Below are 18,806 nucleotides of genomic sequence, written 5' to 3'. Positions count from 1 at the left end.
CCGATCTCCATACTTTCCCTGTGTTACGTAACAGCCAGGAAAGTAAAAGTATGTTAAAATAAATCTATGAGACAGAAAAAGTCCCAATAGGCCATTTAAATGTAATTTAAAATTTGATTTTCCCCCTTCATCCCTTACGATATTATTGAAAATCAACGACGTTTCATATACCTTACATTATTAAATATTGATTTTTAATTTTCGAAAACAATTTAAACAATTTATTATCCTTAAAAATACATTTATTACGTTCTATAGTAACAAATATATTCAAGATTTATCCAAAAACAATTTAAGTCCTCACAGGAAACATCAATTGAAGCGTTAAATTCGCAAGAGACGTTTGATTGATTGTTACAAAGAAATAAAAAATAAAATAAAAAAATAAAGATTAACGTTCAATTGAAGATATAGATATATTTTTCTTTATTTTATTTTACAATTTTTCAAGGAATATTTACTTCTATCACAGTTCTTTTCCCCCAATATATTTTTTCCTTTATCTTTACTCTTAAAATACTTAAAGTACAATCAATACAGCATTCCTCTAGAGATTTTAAAACAATCAAGTCTTAATTTTGGTAGCCTTATTCCTTTGTTTTCTGTAAAAAAAAAAAATACAGAAATTATCTTTGTTTTGTACATTATTTAATAAGTTTTTTCATATTTTTATTTAATATTTACTAGAATTTTGCTGTTTTAAAAAAACCAGCTTAGATCATGTGTGTAACAGCTTTTAGAATTTCTGATAGTAAGCATTAATTTTGACTGAAATTTTGGATATTGAGCATCAATTTTGCTTAAATTTTTTAAATGTAACTCTTACTGTTCTCGATATTTCTGCCAACTTAATGAGATTTATAACTAAAAACGAGCATTTTTATCTTATTTTTTGGTGATTTATTCTCCGAATTTTACCAAAAACACACTACTGAGTTTAGGAGATTTATAAATTACACTTACAGAATAATTCTATTTTTGTTTGTTTATCAAATTTATACTTTATGCACTGTAAAATAAATTAAAATATTTCAAATTCTTGCTCTGATTTAATCATTTTCTACGTAAGAAACTAATAATTTACCTTCTTTAAACAGGAAACTGTATTGATTTCAGTTGCTCACAGGTTGAATTCGGTAAAAAGAATCACTTATTGTAAGTGGTAATTTAAGTAAACAAAGATTTGGTTCGAAGTTTTCAATCGAAAGTATAGATTTTTGACTAAATTTTCGAAATCTTGCTCGAATTTTGCTGAAAAAAAGCCTAGATTTTTAATTTTCTATCTTTACCTTACACGACACAAAAAAATATCTATAAGTGTATATAAATGACACTATTAAGCAATTACAATACATCTTCGAATACTTTTAACATATGTAAAAATTAAAATAATAAAATTAACCCACTTCCTATATAATAAATTGCCCCATTTAACATTATTAATCCGTAATTTTCCACTTAAAAACATCCCTTCCCTTATCCAACACCCGAAAACACAAGTAACAGACAAGGTCACACCGCATCCTGGAACCCCTTTAACGTCCGTACTAAATTAAACGTCGACCCCTAAAACACCCAAAAACAGGCCCCCCACCCTAAATACAACATTTACTAACTGAAAAAAAACCCCGTATACAAATATAATAATCATTCATTACACCCCGTGAACACCATCTAAACTTAATTGAATTTGGCACCTCCGAAATGATTTAACACAAAGAAAAAAATGGAGAATATCTATATATATGAGTCTCATTTAACCTCACACGTTAAGGAATTCTTTAAAGAAACAATGACAGACATCCTGACGCGAGAAAATGATGAAATTTTGAAAGGTGAAATTACACAGCGGCTCTTACAAACTAGCTAGAGGCTCCTCTATCACCTTAACAGATCAGAGTTTCGTGTGTGTATGCTTCAAGATTATAATTATTTCTTTTCCATTGCTGTCTTTCCAGTGCCTCCCGGAATTCCCATCATCAAAGACCACAACGGCGAGGTGCTCCAGGGCATGATAGGTCCCTACAATGAAGGGGATCGACTCTTACTCATCTGCGAATCCGAAGGCGGTAAGTAGAGGGACCCACTTCTACAATTTTCTATATGGGGGGGTCCTCTTTTACCTGATTAGAGCGTAACTAATCGATAATGAAGAAGAAGAATTTGGTAAACAATGTCCAAAGATTTCATGGTTTAACTTACTTTAATTAATGTTATTTCCTTTCAATGTACTAAAGTATAACGTGTGAGAATAAAAATGTATACTTAGATAAATATTATTTTTTCTGCTTGTTACAGAAGTTATTACGTCTGTTTATTAATAAGAAAAAAATAATAGGTTTCATTCTTAGCAAGGAACCTTTACCTATGCCTGTTTACAAGAAGGTTACGCATACAACTGATAAGATTGATGCATATGCCTACTAATAATAAGGCTACTAACTTACATGTTTATACTGAAGCTACCTAGTTATATGTATGTAAGAATATGGCCCTCTTAATACCAGCATAACATAATAGCCTTTGTATTAATAAGAAAGCTGTTATATATTGACAACAAGGCTAATATTTACACGTTATCAAATCAGGGTATCGGAGATATATGACTATTAATATGAGTCATTAAGGCTACTTACTGGGAAGGTTACTAGAAGTAAGTATATTTCTTAATAATTAGCTTTACTAACAAGTAAGGCTTGTTACTTTTTAGTAAGCAGGCTTACCAACTTAAATAAGGTTACTTCCTAGTTTTTACTAAGGCTGATCACTAATACTTAGCAGCCTTAAAAGGCTAATTTACAATATTCTATAACGAGAAAGCTATTATCCAAATCAATTAACAGAAGGCAATTAAGTAGTGTTTCCTAACAAAACGGCTCATACACCAACGAATAAAGAAAAATGAGAACAATTTATGAATTAAACACCTTATCATCTTTTAGTTAATTATACAATTATAATGATAGTTAACTTCAATATCAAATACAATTTATACAGTAATCCGCTTTTAAATATATTTATATCCTAAATATAAGGATGAGAAATTTAATTTCTCAATAATAATAATAATAATAATAATAATGAGTGAGAGGTTATGAAAATTTTCCGTTATAATAAAGAGGAAGAACGAATTTCTCTAATTTACTTTAGTAGAAATAATTAATCAGGTTGTTTGTATCCTTTTAGGAAAGGATAAAAGAGCTTAAATTAGAAATTTATCGCATTTTGCAGCATCATCAATTTAGCAGTAAATTATCTTTCATGTGTTGTTGCATAAATTTAGAAGAGTGAAAGTGAAATTAGGAAAGTTATTCGTGTCCTTCTCTACTAAACTACCTCTGTTACTACTACTACTATGAAACGATAAGAGTAGATGGAATAATTTTGCAAAGCAATATCAATCAGGTGCACCTGCTCTGTTCGTTATTTGTTTAAAAGCATCATTAAGCATCTGTATGCCATGCTTAAAATATTCTTCTTATTTTTTTTAAAGTAGATTATGAACTGAATGACATAATTCAACATCGGTATCAAAATTACTAAAGAACGTGATTAAGTGCTTAAATAAGAGCAATTTATGGACTTTAAGGTGGCTATCTTGTTCCTGAGAGGTGTATGTTTAAGTGTATGTGTAAGTGTGCTTTGTATATAATGTGTGCTTGTGTAGGTGCATGTACCTGTTTATCTTGTGTCTGTTTGCTTTCCGTGTAATGTAAATGAGAATGCCTTGTGTATAATATAAATATGAGTATGTAATTCTTAGATGTAATGTAAATGTGTGTGTACTGTACCTATTTGTCTTGTGTGTGTGTGTCTCGCGTGTAATGGGAATGTATGTCTTGTGTGTAATGTACAATGTATACTTACGTATATATACATATACACAAGTTGACACAAAAGTCAGTTAACCGTGCATTTCTGTATTTTCTATATACGTCACAGCAGAGTATACTTACGATTATACACAAGGTGGCACAAAAGTTAGTTAATGCTGTATTGTTTTCGTGTGCAGCAAGTACGCTCGCGAATAAAAATTGCAAGTTCAGCTTAGAGCAATGCGTGTTTTTCTTTCACAAAATCGAACATTCTATTTATAAAACTTATTTTCGTATATTTTAATTATTATAGATCTATATACTTTAAACTCATAATTTGTTACTTAGCTAATTATATAAAATGATACTGCAGCTACCCTAAAGGAGAATAAGTAATTTTGTATATATATATAACCACGAACACGTTGTTAGTCGAGCAAGTATTCCCTAAGGAGAGAAATTATTCAGAAGTTAAAGAGTGCTTAAAAGATACAGAAGATTCATTTTAAAAAATATTTTTCCTGGAATCTCTCAATAAAATCAGTTTGTATTTTTTCCGCTTTTCATTTTCCTGATGTTTTACTAGAGATAATGAGTTTTCACGAATAATTAATTAAATGCAAATCGATATTATTCAGCAGTAACAAGTAGTGCCTCGTGGTGAAAGTAGTGCTGAATTTTAATACTAGAAAAATGATGTAAATTTGAGAAAATTCGATTGTAAATATTGTTTGATTTTATTATTTTCTACAACATTTCCAGGTATTTTATTTTCTAGTATATTTTATAGTAAACAGTGTAAAGAAATAAAATAAAAATATGCCATTCGAAATTATGAACTTTTATAATATTTTTTATAATTGTATTTATGCAATTCTTTCTTCTGTTCTTATATATTTTTATTTTACTTGTGCTATTCGCCATAGTTTTCATTTTATTTTAAATCTTCTTATACTATTCCCATTAAAAGACTATTGCATTTATTATTCTTCATTTGTCATTCCTTATAAACTTAACCAATATTAAATCTGTTTATGCTATTCTTCATAATGTTTACCTAATATTAATTCAGTTTATGCTATTCCTCGCATAGTCTCTTCTTATTTAATTCTACTTATACTATTCCTTGTAGTGTTTATCCAATTTTAACTCTGCTAATTCTATTCTTTATCATGTTTATCCAATTTAAACTTTACTTATTTTACTCCTCACAGCATTTTTTCTACTTTAATACCACGTCAAGTATTCCTTATACTTTTATTCCAATTACACTATTTTCCAGAATAAACTATTCTTCACAAAAGTTAGTCCAATTCCTCACGCATTCTCTTCCATTTTAATCTACTTATTCCATTCCACTACTATAAGATTTACATAATTTCAGATAATATATAATTTACATGAATTCTTATATAGAATGCCACACTATTATTATGATGCAAATTATTTAGTATTAGCTTTAACACCCAATTACTGAAGATATATATATATATATATATGTTAATATGTTAATTATACTGCTGTATCACCATTATATTATTATCAAATCTGTTATAATTCTTTACATTATCACTTCCATATTTGCATCATCACATACGATAACATCACAACATATGCATCATCCTAAATGTTGTTTCTACGGCATCTGCATCATTATTTATACTATTTTTCCTACTTTTTTAGTTATAAATGCTTAAATATAATATTATAGTCATAGAATGAGTATCCTCATCAGGATGTACAATATAATTATCCTGAAATATACAGAAATAATCTTCACTTTACTCTCGTTTAGCTTCCTTCTTTGTATCCCTAGCATCTTTTACCCTTATATATATACATACACTTAGACATGCATCGTAGCTTATATCACGAGATATTTATATAAAATCTACCTCTTAAATTAAGTTAGAATAAATAGTTTATTCCATTTTTTCAAACTCCGCATCATTGGATACAGCATCCGCATCCTGCAGCATCATATTAAGTATGGATACATTATTAACATCTACACGATCAAGAATTCAATTCTTTCATTTTATTTCTTTATAAAAACAACAAAAAAGGCCATTGTAACACTTCGTAAGAAAGAATAACAGCTTTATATTTCTTCTTAATCCTACATTACTTGGAAGCTGAGAGTCACGCGTAACCACATAAACTATCTAAAATACACAATTTAAGCTATAATCGACTCTTCATTATTTAACCATAATTTAAATGGTAATCCTGTTACATTCGGTAGAGTTATACACTAAAAAAATTCCTTTATCTCTCCACTCGATTAAATCGCCTTTTTTAAAGATAAAATTGAATAAACTAAAGCCATAAATAACCAAGAATTACAACAAAATACACAATTTCCCAGCTTAGAAATATCTACTGGACTATAATTAAGAATTTTTCATTTAAATCCAGCATAAAATTCAAGAAAAAATCCCCAAAAAATTAAATAAATTTTGGTACTTTCTACATTAACTCGAATACAGATTCTAGTAGTAGGAAGAGGAGGAGGAGGAGGAGGATGGAGAGTAAAAAAAATGATAAAAATTCAAATAATTTTACAGAATTATTTTTTATTAACCTCATTCTTAAAATTTAATATCCATAAATTAATCGTCTCTATAGTTTTTTTAGTGGGATAATAAATAAAATAGTTGATAAAAACCCATTTAAGTCGATAGCATTTACTTATTTATGCATGCGTTGTATCATCCTTCCTCGATAAAAAAAAGAAATAAGCAAAAATTTATACGCAAAAAACGTACTGTGAATATCTTATGAGGTTATATAACCTATAACACAATTCATTTACCCGGAAAAAATATTTAAAAAATGCAAAAAAATTTCATGGAAAAAAATTGCATTTTATGTAAGAGGAAATAGTCATTAATTGTTCGATGAAATCCTTAATTTGCTCTAAGCTTTGTAAGGTAGTAACTATAGAAGTATCATGTTTATTCATGTTTGAAGAAAATCACGTAATGCTGTTTTCGCACTAATGATAAAATCAATGAAATAAAATGGAGCGTGTCTTTCTTCCATTGCACATCAGAATAAGAATTAGTTGAAAGATACTTTTTTTCTTCCTTATTTTCCTCCTCCTCCTTCCTCCTTTTGCTCTTGCTCTTTCATCTCCCTTATGCATAGCTTAACTCATTGTTTTCTTCTTAATTATCGACCCAACTCACTTATTTATTATTTAAATTCACTATTATTTTTTAATTACGTCTGATTTTCGTCTATTATCAACCTTAATATGAGAAAATTTGAGTGAATAATCTGACGCTGTTGCTGTCTCGTGATTATTTATTTATTGCTTGATGTGTGGTAATTTCTGGTTTAAATTCTTAATTGTGAGCAAATATGCTCACACTTATCACGTTCGTAGCTATCATAGATTGCTGTTTACGCTTATTTTCAGCTATTGCTCACGTGCATGTACACTTGGATTAACTGAAATGTACATTTATTGAACTATAGTTACAATTATGAAACTGCAAAACACAGTAAATTGCTCTAGTTAATATTGAGCGGGGTAGACTTTAGGGATGGAAACTCCCACAATATTTTTCTAGGGTGACAAAGAATATTCGTGACAAACTTGGCGCGAATACGTCGAAGTCTTTGCCTAACAAATATGCATACATACATACATATTTTAACTTTTATGTACACAGATATAAAAAATATATCAACGATGTTTTTATGCTCGAGTTTATAAAATTAATTACTTGCATTTAAAATAACAAGAGAAGAATTTCTCAAATTTATTTTGTAGTAATTAAATTCTTCACGCCTATGCTCTAGAACAGCAACAGATTATGCTAATTACGTCATAGAAAAATCTATTTTCTGCGAGAAACTACACCAACTTACCTCGAATGGATCATACTTATGCTCCGATAGCTTTAAAAAAATTCACGTAACATCAAATTTTACATGAGATAATCACAATTGGGTTCACTTACAAAACACATAAAAGGTGACGTCAAAAGTTACGCGTAATCTATCCTTATTGTTACGTAAAATGTGAAGTACGTCACGTCGAAAATTACCATAGATAAATGACTTCGAACATTATTCAAAAGATAAATAGCTACATTCATTAAAACGCTAATCATTCTTATAATATTCATTGAATATACCCGAGAGATAATTCAATGATGCATGAAAAATCATCTTCATTATCCGTCTTGCATCCTCCAGCGAATTTCGTGTAAAGCAACGTTCATGTTCTCCAATCACAAACACATTATGCAGTGTTAAATCGCCAGGGATTTCGTGTCATTTATTATAATTCGATTCTGCATCACTTGCTGATTATCACTCGATATTGCTTCCTGGTACAGTAAATTATCGCATGCCCTCTCATTTGTTCTCAGTTTGTAAATATACAAGTTGATATTCTTTACCTTATTGGGCTACAATTTAAAAATATTATAGATCTATAAATTTCTCACCATCCTTGGTTTGTCTGTCCTTTCTTAATCTCGAGGATGGAGTCAGATAGATGGAAGTCGAAAACAGATATGGAAAGCGTAGGAGTAGGAGGCCTCAACTAACTATATATTAACGTCCGATATAGACCAGAATCCACGTGATTTTAATTCAAATATTTTCCTCTGACTACCGGCACTACTCCGTTGTTGTCAGGAAAAGTATGATGTACAGGGGGAAATACTACTAATTTGAGATCGAGAGCGTGTAAAATAAATTAAATAAATTTAAAATATGATTGAGAATTGCAGTCCGGCATTGTGATGATGTCACAATAATTTTTGCTTGTTTTCTTGATTAGAAATTTAAACCTGTTTCTACTTAATCTCGTTTCATGATTAAAATAATTTACACCTTTTGTTTAAACAACTGTCGAATGTTGTTTACAGTTTGTTAATGTTGATTAAAGTGCTTAATGTTGTTTACAATGCTCTCAATGTTCTGTTGATGTTGAATCAAGTCGAGTCGGGTTTCTGCGTGTTTACTATACGTTTTAACGTTGTTTAATGCTATTTAAAGTCGTTTCTGTCGGTTAATGATGTTATTTAGATTAATTTAAAATTGTTGTTTAAAGTCGTTTACGTTGTTTAATATTGTTTTAAAATAATTTAATGGTGTTCGGTATTGTTTAAAATTGTTTATAATGGTTAAATTAATGATTAAAATAATTTAATACTCTTCATTGTTTTAAAGTACTTGAACGTTGTTTAATGTTGTTCGGTGTAATTTAATGTAAATTAAAGTAGTTTAATGTTGTTTAAAGAGACGTTATTTAATGATGTTTAATGTCATTATACAATGTAAACTATTTTAAACATCTATTAAAAGAGTTAATTTTATTTAAAGTAGTTTAAGGGTGATTAAATTACCTATTATATATTTGGCTAGTTAATCGATAAATGTATGCATTTAGAGTTTTACAATCTAAAAACAACCCCAGGATATTATTTTGTTGCTACTGAAAAACACAACTTGTAGCAAAGAGAAACAAAATAACAAACTTGTAACATATAGCTACATGTGTTTTGCTTGGTTACAACTTGTTTGTATAGCTCTAAAAAATGTTTCTAGCAATTTATTCTTGTCATAGAATCGATTATTTGTACATCAGTTATGTTTATTTTAATATAATAATAATTAATATCCCATTAGATTTATTTATTTCTTTTATGTTAACGGATACAGTCGATTCAATACATCAGCTTTCCAACCTCCGGATTTAACATCGCACATAGCACAGGATTTGAAATAGTCTAAGAGATCGCGGTCTACTGATTGATGAATAAATCTTCATCAGTTGTTTTCATTGAAATTAATTTTTAATTTGTATTATTTTGTAAATAAACCTAATAATTATGTATTATTTATACTTAATTTACATAGAATTTACTTATTTTTGTAGTGGATCCGAAAAAGTTTTGTTGCTTAAAAATAATTTTTGTTCTTCGACATATTTCGTGTGAGTTTTAAAAAATATTTTAAAAATTTATAAGTAAATTTATGCAAAAATTAAAATATAATCTATGTTATTTATTATTGTACATTTTTATAGTTAAAATCACGTAAATTTTATGTTTTAATTAATTAGTTTTGCACATGATTCTAGAGAAGACAATCACTTATGTATTTTTAAAAATTAAGTTAATTCTTAATAAATTTTGGCAAATATTACACTATTAAAAGCAAATTTTCTAATTTCTTAAAAAACTGATGCTAGTTTACTTCTTTAAAGTAAGAGTAGAATGGAGTGGAGAGTTGGAGTTAGTTTTCTATGGCAAATTTCACGAGTTTCTTCAAAAAATTATGATCCTTTATATCAAAATTTGATGAAGAAATAAATATATTTAAATATAGAAGACAATAAATTAATTTATATCAAAGTATTGGGCGCTAACACAATTTTACAGCTGAAAACTTTTTTTCGACATTCGATACAATGATGAACAACAAATCTATAAAAAGCATTCTACTGTTAGCACCCAACCCCTATTGTTGAAGAGAAGTATAAGAGTTATAGATCCTTCTTCAATCTTCTCAGCACTCAATTAACTAATTGTTGTGATTGCAATAGGGATCTCAAGAGATTACTCAAGGTGCGGGTGGAGAGACTTGAATCCACCAATTTACAGCGTGTCTCGTGATTACTTAGTTTGTTAGTTGGATTCTGTGTAAGTAAAAGATCAGCCTGATAGCCTTTAAGATTAAGTATGTTCTACTACCGAGAAAAACAAGATTATAATATATTTTTTCAGCTTTTTTAAAAAACGAATTTACAATGAGAAAGATTTAGTAACGAGTTGTGTAAAATGCAAAATAACTTAATTTTGAGGGTAGAGATGTGTTTTATAAAAGAAACAAAAGTTGTAAATACTAATAACAAGTAAAGTCTTCATTAAATTCGACCTCACTCGAGATGTGAAACGTGACCCCTCTATCTCTCCATTCTCTTGACCTATACCAACGGAAATTTGGTAGCATAAACCCTTCTAATACATCATCCTCCATGCAAAATTTCAGAAATTTTCGACAAAAGTCGCAGGAGTTAATCAGCTTTAAATTGGGTGAACAATATCGTGATTCCCTCAAATAAGCACAGATAAAAATTCCATTTTTTAAAATTTCTGAACGTTTCAAGGTCCTCCAAGTTCAAAAAATGTAAAAATCTGGGGAGTGGAGTCATTTTTTAACCGATCGCCATACTTTCCCCGTGTCACGTATAACAAACCGGGAAGTAAAATGATGCTTTGTTTAATTCTTCTTTAAGGATCCTTACAAAATTAAACACCATTATTCAGTTTAGGGAATAAAGTTAGACAGTTTCGATTAGGTTTGCCTTGTATGTTAATAGTTTAAATCACTTAGAGAGGTCATTACTGAAGACACAAGCGGTATTATATTTTATTCATCAGGTAAACAAAATAGAAATCTAACATGCCCCAAGGTATAGTTAAAGTTCACAATGTCGTTCCTGTGACAATGTCCCGTTTGTCTTTACAGGTAAACCATTGCCTAGCCTTACTTGGTGGAAGAGCACCATCTTACTAGATGATACTCATGAGGTAACATCACCCAATACTGTAAGAAATGAATTGGAGATTGCTGTCCTTAAGAGATTGGACTTGATGGCTGTGTATATATGTCAAGCATCGAATAATAACATATCCGTCCCAACTTCATCTTCTATAACTCTGGAAATGAACTGTAAGTAAGTCTTTCTTAATTTTAAAAACGAGAATATTATGTATAAATATATGTATTTGTTTAGTTGGTGCTTCAGTTTTATGGTGTGTAAGATACTAAAGAAGTGATAAAACCTTACTTCGCTTATTTGTAATTAATTTTAAAGTTGAATCTTGCATAAAAAGTTATTATTTCTGCATATAAGTGTGTTAACTTTTGTGATGAGCGGGTGGAATGATCCATATCTGTACAGCAAGCATGCACAGATATGGATCATTCAAGTAGAAGAGTCATTTATCTGTAAGAACTACTTACCTGTTGAATATTTTTTACAATAATTATTTGTTTATATAAGTGCAATCGATAAAAAATGTTAATACGTATACAAAAATTTACTTTTAGTTATATTATAGTCTACAAAAAGTTTTGTGTATGGAAGTATTAATTTTTAATTAATTAAACTTAGTTTCTGTGGGTAATCATCTATAAAGTCGATCGTGAACTGCATTATTCACAACATAGATCAGCACATAATCATTTATGTAAAGCATTATCCGTACATGCACTCGCATTACACTCAAAGATTCATTCACAATGTCTTCTACACGCACTCGTGCAAGGCATCATCCACGCAAACGCTTCCATGCACGCATCATCCATACACATTATCATTAACAGCTTCTTATTCACACATGCCAGTACATCATTTACTTATTACGCACGGATTCATATCATCTATGCACATGCATTTAGCAGCAGCATTATCTAAGCACGCATTTAGGAATACCATCATCTAGTTTTACAGATTTATAAGCCATTCATTATTGAAATGTTGAAGTTAAACAAATTTAAATCGCATTGTGTTTCTTTACCAAAATTAAAATATATTTCATAGCATACACACAAAACCATTTTAAAGCTGGGCACGTGCATTTAAGAACATCATCATCTCTATCAGAATGCATCCGCATCATCTTTCACGGGTGGATTTACGCATCGCATCGTTGACGTTTCACTTTTTCAATAAAAATCACTCATACTACATACAAAAAAGAAAAAACAAAAGAAACATATTAAAATATTTAACATAATTTTACTTCCAAACCATAATTTACTTCACACTTTTTCCTCTTTATTAAGTTAAAACTTTACGGTTGATTTAAAGAATCGCATTAATTATAAAAAGATGATTAATTTATGACCGTGCAAATTACAGTTTTTAACAACTCTCTTAGCATTTCCCTCCCCCTTCTGCAAGTTCTTTATATACATATAAATATATTTTCAAAAAAGAAGAAGGGAGGGAGGGAAAAAGAAAAAAAGTACAAATTAATCGAATTGAAAGATTAAATTTGTTAATTTGCTTCGCATTTCATTATTTCTTTTAAAAATAACGTTAATAAAAACTTTGAAATTTACTTAATTTTCACCCCACAATATCTACAAGTTCAATTACAGCATTCTTTAAAGAGGGGGGAGAACGTTGAACTATAACAGAATCTTGTCCATAATTGATGATCTTCCAAAGACTAATGTCAAAGACAGACAGTTAATTTAGTCTGTTTTTTGTAGAGGACGGTGATTTAGTTTTAGTGATTAGTCAGGGTGGTTTTTTGTATCGTTCCTCCTCCGGCCATTAGCAAAAAACGGGCCATCTTACATATAAGAGGTGGAGATGAATGCAGAGAATCTGAATACTACCAACGATTTTAACCCTCTGGGTGAGTTTTCAACCTCATCTACCACCTGTTTTGGACATCTTTGATGCTGATCTCGATCTATTCTATGACTGGGCATGTTCACTCCACAAAAAATTAAATAATTTCGTGTTTTTTATAACAAAAACAGTACAAAAAAAGTACAAAAAAAGGATTTTTTTCCTATTCTTAAATTTAAAGTTTAATCAATTCTTCAGAAGAATGCATGCAATAAGACTAAGCTTTATGTGTATGCACGCGTTCATAAATGCACCCGTATGTAGATGAGAATCTTCATTAATTACCAGAGAAATTAGAAATTATTTTGCTTTGTTGATTCATTTCGTAAGCACTTCTGAAGAGGATGAGGTGGAACAAAATATAGAATTAAAAATGTATAACTAAATTCAACAGCTAAAGAAGGATTTGGGTTAAAGTTTTGGATATAGCTACAGCTAGAGATACTTGTCTACGAAAACATATTTAATTCTAAAATTAAAGGAGGTTTTGTAAGGCTAAACATAAGTTTACGTAAATATAACTTAAGTAATGTATATAATAATTAAAAATAGTTAAATACATAGACATTCGCAGCTTAAAAAGTATGAATTATTTAAGAAGTGATGCAAAATATAAGAGAATATAGATTTATGGCTACAATTTGATCTTAAGCGTAGATAAATGTAAGTAGAAGTGAAGAAAAATTTAAATTCAAGTAAATTATCAAGTAAAATAAAGCAAAATAGGGATGAATACGTAGCTGCAGAGCATCATACAAAATTGAATACACTGATGACGATGAATCTAAAGCAAAACTAGGGGCAAACTTAAGTATAATTAGACATTAATATAGATAAAATGATAGAAATAAAGTCGCTAAAATAAAAATAATACGTGAAACAAGACAGAAACAATTTAAGAAAACATAAATCTGTACATCATAAACACAGATTAGAAGGGGAGGGATGGAAAAAAAATTAATTTTGACCATGCACTCATTGTTCCTTTAATTGATTCGAGTAAGACACTCCACAGAAAGAATTTTATTAAATAAATTTAACCCGAGCAACTTATATATCCCTCCAGCAATAAATCATAGTGAAATGTTACATTTTATCCACATTTAAATAAAATATTGTTGGTGTGATTTATGAAGATATTAAATAAAAAAAATTCATCTAAGATGATTTATGGAATCCTTAATACTTCAGACAAGACGATAATAATGCAAGTAAAAAAATAAAAAAAAATAATAAAAAATAGAAGAAGGGATATTCTTAAGAAAATATTGCCAAACTAAATGAACTTACATTACCACATTCACACAATTCTACTTATTTTTCCCTACAGGAAGCTGAATTTTCGTAGGAGCTGAGTCTTTTCTTAGATGCAACTATCCCATCCATCGTACAAAAATCGGACGTTCAAAGATCCTATACGTTTCTAAGTTATCTATTGCGGATAGGGGGGTTGAAAAAGTGTAGCAGTTTACAGTTAGAAAAGCGGGTAGCCATTACCATTTATCACTTCAGCAATCTGACAAAGTACGTTCGGTTCTTCTTCTTCTTCTTCCATTTTTATTTTTTTAACTTTACAACTACTTGGTTTGGATAGTATATTTTATGACAGAAGAGGTTACAGACTTTGCTATAGGGAAATTTACCTATTCGTTCGTTCTTCATTGAAAAAAATAGGCACGAGAAAATAATATTGAGAAGAATGGAGGCCATGGCTTTGTTAAAGTAAAACAGGAGTTTTGTTTGTATTATTATTATTATTGTTGTTTCGATGCTTTCAGTTTAAATTGCAATTTTATAAGAGATGAAGCTTTGATTGTTTTTCTTTTTCCTTCTATGTTATGATTTTCAGCATTCTTCTACTGAATTTACTTTCATTTCTAAATGTATTTTCTGTGAATATTTATTATTATTATTTTAATAATTCATAGATTGTAAACAGAAATGTTATTTGTAATATTTTTTTATAATTTAGTGTCTTAAAATATTTTTTATTATTTCTAAAATGATAAAATTAATAAAATTTTATAATTTTTGATCATTAACGCTGAAAAAATATGATAACTCTTTTATTATTACGTTAAACGAAAATAGTTCTATTACATAAGGCATTTTTTTGCATTGTTGCGTAATAATAAGTTTTAATAACATCGCAAATGTGTTAAATATTGTTACGTAACAATTCAAAATTTTTAAAATTCTTTAACGCGCAATATTCTTACGTAATAATTGCGCGTTACATTATTATATTATTATGAAACAATTCTAAAACATTTATATTTTATAAGTTATATTTATAGTTTATTAGTTACATTTATAGTTTATTAAAATATGACGTCATAATATTATTTATTAACTAAAAATATTTTAAAAATGTTTTTCAACAATGAACAACATTGTATTGTTACGCCACCATACGAAAATATTCATATTGTTACGCTGTAATTCTATAATATGACATCATAATTAATTTTTTGAGCTCTATAATAATAACAGAGATTACATTGTTTACGTAACAATAGAATAGAAGCATTTTATTTTTACGCAACAATGCAAAAAATTTAGGCATTTATGTATGACGTCATAATAATACTCATTACGCAACAATCGATTTTAATACATTTGAACAAAATGACGTCATAGCAATAGTTTTATACATCAATAAATTGACATTGTGTTTCAACAGTACATAACATTTCATTATTACGTAACAATACAAATTAATTTTAATTGTTACATAATTTTTTAATTATATTGACGTAATAATATATATAATAACAGTTTTTCGTGAAAAAATATAATAAATTTTTACATGAATTTAATTAAAATAGTTTTTTATTCCGTGTTTAGTTATTAAAAAAGTTTAATAAATAATTTAATTAGAAGAAAATGATTTAAATGTTAAGTAATTTTTCTGCTGAGATTTAATTAATGTATGGTTTTATAACAGTTGTATGTAGATATATATATATATAATTACGATTGTGACGTATAATCTAATAATAATTCCTATCACAGCAAATTGTAATAACATGAAATATATTGTTAGATATTCTTAAGATAGAGGGTCGCAAGAGGGCTTAAAATATGCTTTATACATTATTAATCAGTAGGAAAAAATTATGAAACGATATATAAGGCTTACTTTCATATGAAGAAATGTTAAGAGTATCACCAGAAGATGAAGAAGTAATTTTTACACGTAACTGATACGATCAAAAATATCACTTGGAGCAAATTGACAAGACGTATTGCAAAGATAATTAATCAAAAATTCAGCATTCTTTTGTTAAAAATTAATCAAAAATTCGGATGATAATTGCCATAACCCAAGAAAAACTAGCAATGTCTATTTATCAAGGGTTGATGATGATCATTTGTCTTTACATTAGAATGTCAAACACGTATAATTTTTCCCCTTTTACCTTGGTTACGTCAATCTACGCCGTTCCCAATCATTAGACACTAGGCCAGGTGTTTCTAGCAACTTGCTACACCGTGACAAATGTATGTCAATGCTTCATTGTCGACCGACCAGCTGAGATTAGGTAATGATTTACGATTCGGTAAATGACACTAGACAATTATACATATCGTGATGCTAGCGACTATCGATTTGTTAATATACGTGCTATATCAGACTTGGATAATTAAAAGGATAGCGTTTAATCAACGTCAAGAAAATTCTTTTATTCAAGATGGATGACATATTTGCCTCATTCATTACTGGGAGCTGAACAAAAATGAATCGGCTACAGAACGTTTAAAAGTCACTTTTTTCCCCATAATCTAGATCAAATTTACAACCTAACTGTCTAAAAATCGCTCTTTGATACGAAAAATTCTCAATTATCCACCAGGGATTCCAGAAGATAACTCTGTGTTGCTCCCGGTTATCCCGGATGTTTCTTCCAAAAAAAAAGTTATATTTTTGTTTCTTCTATTGGAAAATACCGATTTATTCTCGTTTTTTAAAATGTATTATTATCTTTTATTTAATAATTCCCCTATTTTGTAGTCAACGTTGATCGTTGGCATTGTTAGAGAGATGTCTAAATTACATGTCAAAGTATTGGAATCTTGCACAATCTATTATGCTGCAATAGTGTTTTGCAGTCCTGAGGGAAAGGGTCAGAATTCAAAGTTTCGATCGATTCCTTTAGTATTTCCTACCCCCTTTTTCCCTGTATCCACGTGACTTTGCCTCAGGCATCGAACTAAACTAGTTTATGATTCCTACAAGATCTGGTTGGTGTACAAACAGATCCGAAACTACAAAACCTTTTCTTTAAAACTAAATATATATATATATATATTGTCATCCTCAGCACATTTTCTTCGTGAAATTCTTTGATAAATTAAAGAAAATGAATATATTTAATTTAATTCTAAAGTTAATTTGGTTATTAATCTCAATTATCTTAGGCCAAAAATCATAATTGCAGTTTTTGTAGGACGAGGAAAAATAAATTGGTTTAATCATAATGGAAACAATTGTTAATTATCAGGTTATAAGTTTAATTATATATTTATAATTATTAAATATAAAGTTAATTATTAACTTATTTAAAAAATTAATTTTCGTAAATAAATCATTGAAAAGTGTAAATTTTTAGCTTTCAAAAATTGACCTTTTTCGAAATTTATAATTAAAAAAAAAAACGGAAAAATTGCTAAATTATAATTTTAAAATTTTTTTATTACGTAACAAATATATTTAATATCACGTCATGAAAGTATAGTTACGTAAATTTTACGTACATTCTTTATTACGTAACAAATAAAGTTTACGAATTAAAAATTACGATTTTTAAATTTCATTATCAGGTCATAAAAGTGTAATTACGTAAATTTCATTTATATTTTTCATTACATAATAATGAAATATTTGTAATTTTAAAATGTATTATTACGTAATAATTTTATTTATTATTACGTCATAGAATGGAACTGCATAAATCTCACGCATATTCCTTATTACGTGACAATTAAATTTAAAAAGTGTAATTTACGGTTTTATTTTATTATTACGTAACAGTATAATAACAACGCTATTACGTCATAAAAGCATAGTCACGTGTAAATTTCTGTTTATTGCGTAATAATGAAATGCTCCAATTTTTCATTGTATTATTACGTAACTATTATAATTAATATTGCGTCATAAAATGCTACTGTGTAAATTTCAAGCATACTCCTTATTACGTAATAATTAAATTTAAAAATTGTAGATTACAATGTCGTATTTTACTATTACGTAAATTTTATATATGTTTTCTATTACGTAAAAATAAAATTAATAAATTATTAATTTTTAAATAAATTTTAAAAAATCAGTATTGTTTAAAATAATGCAAGTTAGATGATTCAAATTTAAAACATTTGAATTTTGCATGCTTATCTGTAATTGGATGACAGAGTGATATTTCTTATGTGAACTATATGTGCACAAAAAAGAATCCCTGCTCAAATAGCAAAATTGGATTGTAGATTTATTTGAAAAAAAAAATAACACTGAACTCATGCAAACAAGTTTAGAACTAAATAAGTAAAGTACTTATTTAGTTCTAAAAATGGACAAATTTGCAAAATAAACA

The 18,806-nt window shown here is 28.4% G+C and overlaps 1 protein-coding gene across 1 annotated transcript in view; it reads left to right on the top strand.

Annotated features, from left to right (window-relative positions):
- Positions 1-18,806, top strand: part of LOC111621294 (hemicentin-2-like) — a 261,961-nt gene that overhangs the window by 158,205 nt on the left and 84,950 nt on the right. The window contains exons 3-4 of the mRNA XM_023363380.1: positions 1,959-2,069; positions 11,313-11,516. Of these exons, the coding sequence (XP_023219148.1) occupies positions 1,959-2,069; positions 11,313-11,516 (315 nt within the window). The remainder of the gene's footprint in view (positions 1-1,958; positions 2,070-11,312; positions 11,517-18,806) is intronic.

The sequence above is a fragment of the Centruroides sculpturatus genome, unplaced genomic scaffold, assembly GCF_000671375.1.
Source record: "Centruroides sculpturatus isolate CEXI.00-Female unplaced genomic scaffold, Cexi_2.0 scaffold86, whole genome shotgun sequence".
NCBI classification, from domain to species: Eukaryota; Metazoa; Arthropoda; class Arachnida; order Scorpiones; family Buthidae; genus Centruroides; species Centruroides sculpturatus.
Note: the sequence above shows the minus strand (reverse complement) of the source record. Positions and strands in the feature narration are given on the sequence as shown.